General features: G+C 36.6%; 2 protein-coding genes across 2 annotated transcripts; one reads left to right on the forward strand and one right to left on the reverse strand.

Moving 5' to 3' along the window:
• Positions 1-1,304: 1,304 nt before the first annotated feature.
• Positions 1,305-1,586, reverse strand: MELLADRAFT_84118 (uncharacterized protein; the record flags this gene model as incomplete). The annotated part of the gene is made up of 3 exons (XM_007418688.1): positions 1,305-1,324; positions 1,389-1,456; positions 1,516-1,586. 3 exons carry the CDS (start codon positions 1,584-1,586, stop codon positions 1,305-1,307), a joined length of 159 nt encoding a protein of 52 aa, XP_007418750.1.
• A 2,618-nt stretch (positions 1,587-4,204) lies between these two features.
• Positions 4,205-5,790, forward strand: MELLADRAFT_113932 (uncharacterized protein; the record flags this gene model as incomplete). Its single annotated transcript, XM_007418700.1, has 2 exons — positions 4,205-4,757; positions 4,829-5,790. The coding sequence occupies 2 exons, from the start codon at positions 4,205-4,207 to the stop codon at positions 5,788-5,790; spliced, it is 1,515 nt and encodes a 504-aa protein (XP_007418762.1).
• Between the last annotated feature and the right edge of the window lie 818 nt (positions 5,791-6,608).

Raw genomic sequence — 6,608 nt, forward strand, 5'->3', positions numbered from 1 at the left:
AAAACAAAAGTATAAAGAATGATGTCTGAGTAAATATTCTCAGATCCCACAAATTTGAGGCTGATTGAAGCTATTGTGTCAGAGGATCAGGCAAAAGACTGTCTGAAATAGCCAACTACGGAGTTGAAGCTTAGACAACACCTGATTAGTATGACATAAGACAGAAAGATTATTTGCGTAAGCAAATAATCAATTTATTTGCATGTCAGAAGATAAAATATTTTAGACTTTGTAGAAATAAACAACCAAGGGGTTGAAGCTTAGATAACACCTGACTACCATGATATGAAACCAACATGTCATTTGCTCACGCAAATAATCAAATTAAATATCTGTCAAAGGAATGAATTCTTTGAAACAAATACAAAAGGGCCCTCCCTGAGAACAATCATACAAAAACAAATACCAAGTAGGTATTCCCAGACTCCGTCAAAAATGAAGCTGAATAAAGCTACTGTGTCAGAAAACCAGGTAAAAAGCTTGTCAAAAATGGCCAACTACGGAATTAAAGCTCAGACAACCACCTGATTGGTAAAATATGAGACAGAGAGATGACTTGTGTACAACAAGTAATCAATTCAATTGCATGTAAGAAGATAAAAGAAAAACGCTGAGAATAATCAGCCGCAGATCTTATACACCAAACCCAATGATAAAATGATGATACCTACAACGCATATCTTGAACATACGCAAGAATACAAAGTAATAGTCCATCACAATGGCCACAATTACAAATTGAAGACCTACAAGGTCTGACATCTGTCCCTATACATGCCACTATGCCCCTATGCCCCTATGCCCCTCCTTGGGATACTGCCTGCACATATATGAACATAGGGACCATATATGTGCACCACAGTTATACCAAGCATCCAAAAACACCAGAGACCAACCTCTGGGCTCTAAAAACAAAAATAAGAATCTAAAATGGTTCACCAACAAAGGTATATATACCCGCCACCCAACAATTGGAAGTACAAATAACATGTCCTGAAGAACATACCAAAAAAAAAAAAAAATTAATTAATTACCTCTTGAATTATAAACAAGTGAAGTACACGAGGATAAGACGAGGTCTTGTTCAAGGACATCAGGAACACCTGACCAAGCTTTGAGTTAACATCTTCAGAAAACTCAAAGGACACTGCGTCAAACAACCACCCCTTGAAAATTGCAAAAAGCAATTGTCCAATAAAACAGAATAATGAAAACAACCATGGAAGAGTATCCCTGGACTAAAACTCCAGACAGTTGGTGCTCCCAAAAAAAAAAAAAAAAAAAAAAAAAAATAAAAACACCAAATCAAATTCTGAATGAACCTTCTCAGATTCCAACAAAATAGAAATCAAAACAAAAAGATGTTGTATTAGAAAGGCTGGTGAAAACCTGTAAAGAATAGCCAAACACGAAAATGAAACTCAGCCAATACGTTGCCCACACAAATAGCCAACACACTTTGTCTACATCAGAAGACAGGATCAGTGGACAATTCTCCTGACAAGTGACAACAAACAAATCACCAGAAACACGCCAGGGAACAAATGAAATTGTAACTTGCTGACAAACCACCAACCTTACAATCATAATAACAAACACAAACTATAACAGGAGAACAACCTGCACAAATTAAATACCAACAATAAAAAGTGGAAAACACTCCACAGATACCAAACATGTGTCTGTAAATGAAAGTAAAAATATACAATCTAAAGTGACAGTAACAAATGAACCAGGACACAGGTACTCTTACATTGTAAAAAAATAAGATAATGTGATCCTGGGGTGTGTACACACAAACACCTCACCAACTGATATATATCAATAATACACAGTCAAAAAGTGTGAGATCATTTGAAATGTACATGTAATTTGCCCTTACAAACGCCCAAATGATTACACCAAAATCTGACAACACAAAGACCAAAACCACAACAAATACCCAAACATAATAAGGAAATGAGTAGAAGTACTACACATGGAGAAAGTATGTTAATATACACATGAGCAATGGAAGAAAGTACAGAATTATAATAATAATGTTCATAAACATAAAGCACAAAACACTTAAACAAAATTGTAAATATGCAAAAGCCCCAAACTCACCCAAAGATCAATATTGGCACCTCCTTTACCACATTGTACAAATCAAACTTCCCAGACGTACAAAATCTCCTGTACCACACACACAATCTACCCAAACCACATAACCAATAAACAGGATGTTTACAAAACCATAACTTATAATCCCACATTATAAACACAATAAGAAATGAACACAATTACATGTTAATACATGTAAACATTTTGAGAAAATGATATGTAACCCATCAAACCAGTTCCAACACAAACAAAGATCACATGTAATCATAGAATAAGTGGGGAAAAAACCTTGTGAAATCTCATTATAAGTACACAAAACATAATGGTCTATGACCCACGGTAAATTACACATACACAAGGACATAGGAATGATACAACACATAACAGAAAATTTACATGTTACTACATATGAAAATTAAGAGAAAATGATAGGTAAACCCAAATAACAACCCCACCTGAGACATTAATTACATATAACTATGAGAAAAATTGAGAAAAAACCATGTGTAACCCCAACCAGATACATATAATTACATGTACTACAAACCATAGTATGCACAAAGCGTGGTTCGAACCCAGGCAAAACCGGCCCTGGTCCTATAAACAGGGCGCAGACAGGAAAAAACCATAACCATACATATATAAACCCATAAGGCCCAAAGCCCGGGCAATTACATATACAACGGGGCCAATGGGACCGATACAGTACTTTTTATATGCATTAGGGTTACTAAACCTAATAAAAACAAAACATCACCAGTTGAAACCTATCAACCGGTACCGAATACGCCCACAGGGCTTTCCAAACTGTCTAATACATGATATCGGGGCCCACGCCCCGCTGAGTAAGCCTCCAAAGCCACTACCTGACCGCTGGACCCCACCCAGCCACCTCCACATCACCTCACACAAAACCACACGATATCGAACAACCGATTACAATCTTCACAACGTCAAAGCTCATAATCACCACAAGATACCTGAGCTGAGAGATCAATTTAACTTGAATCCGATTGAATCCCCATCTATTTAAAAATCAGAAATCGAATAATTGAACTATATCAGTCCCATCGAACGATTATCATCCTCAATAATCAACAACAAGAATTAAGAAAGATAGAACTCACTCTTCATTTATCATAACACCTAAACAAATTAGAACAGATCATGATTGAATAAGCTCATATTAGTTCAATACCTCAAATCAGACCTATCGATTTAAAATCAACTGACACAATATCAAATCAACCTGGATTAAGCTTATGAATGATTGAACTCTTATTGAATCAATACTTCAAATTGATCCTTTCAATTTAAATCAAATCATCAAAGATCTTAAAAAAAAAGAACATCAAAACATTGAATAATTGAATACCCACGAGCTATTCTTCAAAATCGAATCATATCACAATTGAACTTTCATCTAAAAAGAAGAACCCTCAGACTCATAAAAACTCAACTGCATGCGAATTGAAAAGACTACGATGATACTCTCATTCATCCCCACCCTGATTACTCACCCGAGCGATTTGAAGTACTCAGTATCCTCTAATCAACCGAGGATAGGCTATAAAGACCAATACCACGTCAGTACCAAATATCCCCACCCTAATTGATTCAATCAACAAAAGCAAAGATAGTTATCTGACTCACATTCCTTTAATTCTCTCTACGCACCCTTTAATTCACACATTAATACTATACCTTTAAACGCTCATTTATCTTGAACAATTCATCTTAAATCAAACAAACACACCCTCTCGATTCATCTTAATCTTTTTGCTACTCATCGAATCTCCATAGCTACTCACCTCAGAGTCAAAATACATCTACATAGACATAAAACTATTAAAGTAAGCTAATAACTCACTGTACATAAATGAAAGCACGATCAGGATCACTGACCAATGCTTAAAATATCTTGTTTAATTATGTAGGTCTTCTCTATCACCAGTTCGATACTTTGACCGAAGGCGCATCTCTAGTATATCCAAAACAAACAAAAGGTAAGCTTTCCTTTTAACTACAAACTGTCACCAGTTCGATACTTTGACCGAAGGCGCATCTCTAGTATATCCAAAACAAACAAAAGATCCTATTCAATGGCTCCTCTTACTCCTTCTTCAACGAAAGGCTCGAACAAAAAGACTAAGTCTAGCGCTAGCAAGAAGCTCATCGAACAGGCAACTCCGCTCCTCGAACGTCGCCTATCTAAAGGAAGCAAACCCCGTACATCTCTTCTGTCTAATGAAATCAACCCTCAGGATCAGATATCACATCAATCTTCATTTAATAACTTAGAAGATGAAGAAATGGACTTAACTTCAACTGAACCCATCAATTTAAATCAGAGTACCATTATTAATCCTTCTACTAGTTCGAACGAAACACAAACCACTCTTACAACTGAAAATCACTCTGAAACTGAAGAAGCCCCTGATCCTAACGAATCGAATCAATCTAAGGCAGCTCTTGCCAATCCTGATCTTGAAAAAGAAGACGAGGAAGACTCATCAGATGAAGATGAACGAAATGAAGAAACTTTGAAGAAGGTAACGATTCAGCCTAGTATTGTAGATCATGCTTCAGGTACTGAGATCATAGGAGGTCACATCATGACTCCTGCTACCTCTGAGATGCACATATCAGCTTATCGTAAGTCTTTCTGTTTAAGAAACTTAAGAAAAACAAGAAACTAACTTAAAATAACTTGTACTTTACAATAGCACGGCCAGGTGAACTTGAACTGTTCACCATCAACCCTCTCCTACAACCTCGTCGACCTGGCTTTGCTCCCACTGCCAACTTACCTTTCGAACTCCAACTTTGGTGGAACTTGTACTCCGAAACGCACGTCTCCGAGGCTGACATCTCTCTCTGGGCTATGGTCAAATTAATGAATGAAGGAAAAGGTGCTAACAGTTATGAAGCTGTCAAATCAAGTCTATCAAGTTCAGCTAGTTACCTCTCAACCATTGTAGGTCCTGGTCAATCAACCTTTGTTTTAATTCGATTCAAGAATGCTGGAGTCAAAGACACCTTTCGAAAGAACAACCGCCTCGATCGAGGAGTCTATGTAACCTTCAATGGACCAACTCGAGCTAGCTTTCTCATCTTTAACTTAGAACCTGTTTCGAAATTAACTCCGGTCATGAGCAGCTTGTTTGTAGCGATCACAGGACTTCCCTTTCATCTTCGTCATAAAAGTATTACTGAAGAGTTGTATAACGGTGTAGGAGCTCATCAATCAAACGACAATCTAAAGCTCACCTTCATTCGAGAACCCAACTCATCTCCAACTTATACCCTCAATGGGGGTAGGATCTTCGAGGTACACTTCGATCGAAGCGCTACAGCTCATTGGTTCAATATCTTATCTAAAGATAAAGGTTTTGTTATGATAACTCCCTGGAATCGAAAAGGAGACGAATACAAGCATCGTACAGCTATCACTCACTGGAAGTTCTTACCTACCTGTGCGACGTGTGGAACCTCATCTCATGATGGATCTCATAAAGTCAAATGTCCTTACGGTACCATTCGAGACGATCTCTTCCGCTCTGTTGAAGCCTCTTACGGGAATCGATCAAGCACTGCTATAGGGATTGAACAAAGCTCCCTTGGACCTGGATCCTCAACTTTCCAACCAAAAATGGCCAAGGCTAGTAAGTTTACTCGTCATGAATGATCTTAGAAGTTTCTCAAACATCAAAACCGTAAGTGTGATATCACAAAACATTCCTGTTGCATCTTTTCTTTGCTTATGAAAACTAAGAACTAACTTATTAAGTATTCCTACCCTAGTAAATTAACCAGTCCTTGTTCATTCTCTCTCTCCTATCCCCCTATGCGGATATGTTTCCTGCTCACTGGATGCAAATTAAGTATTCCTACCCTAGTAAATTAATCAGTCCTTGTTCATTCTCTCTCTCCTATCCCCCTATGCGGATATGTTTCCTTTGACTCAAAAAAACATTATAAAATTCACATAAAGCCTATAAAAAAGAAGTTGTTAGCCCTATAAACTTGTGTTTCTTAATTTAAAAAGACCATTCTTTATAAAACTTATGTTTCTAACTTGATAATAAGAACTCTTTGAAATGTTATACCTCCTTTGCTGCCTAAAGAAATAAACCTTGCCTAAAAATAAAATAAAATGAGAACTCTAACTCTGTTGAACATAAAACAACCAAAAGAAAAACTGAGCAACAAAGATTGAGAGAACTAAAACAACAACAAAGAAACAAGAAAAAAAGAAACATGAAGAAAACACAGTAAGATGAGAAACAAAAGTGAGTTCTGAGAAATCACCAGACAGTATTAAGATATGAATGTAGACAAATAAATTGATGGATATCTCCTCTACAAATGGAAGGATAAGATAAATTGGTAGAAGTAAAGATCACAGAAACTTTTAAGAAGAACAAGAAACAGCCTGAAGAAGAATCAGATACAAAACACAGAATACAAGATGAGAAATCATAAAATATATATATATATATATGT

Source organism: Melampsora larici-populina (genome assembly GCF_000204055.1).
Source record: "Melampsora larici-populina 98AG31 unplaced genomic scaffold MELLAscaffold_101, whole genome shotgun sequence".
Lineage (NCBI taxonomy): Eukaryota > Fungi > Basidiomycota > Pucciniomycetes > Pucciniales > Melampsoraceae > Melampsora > Melampsora laricis-populina.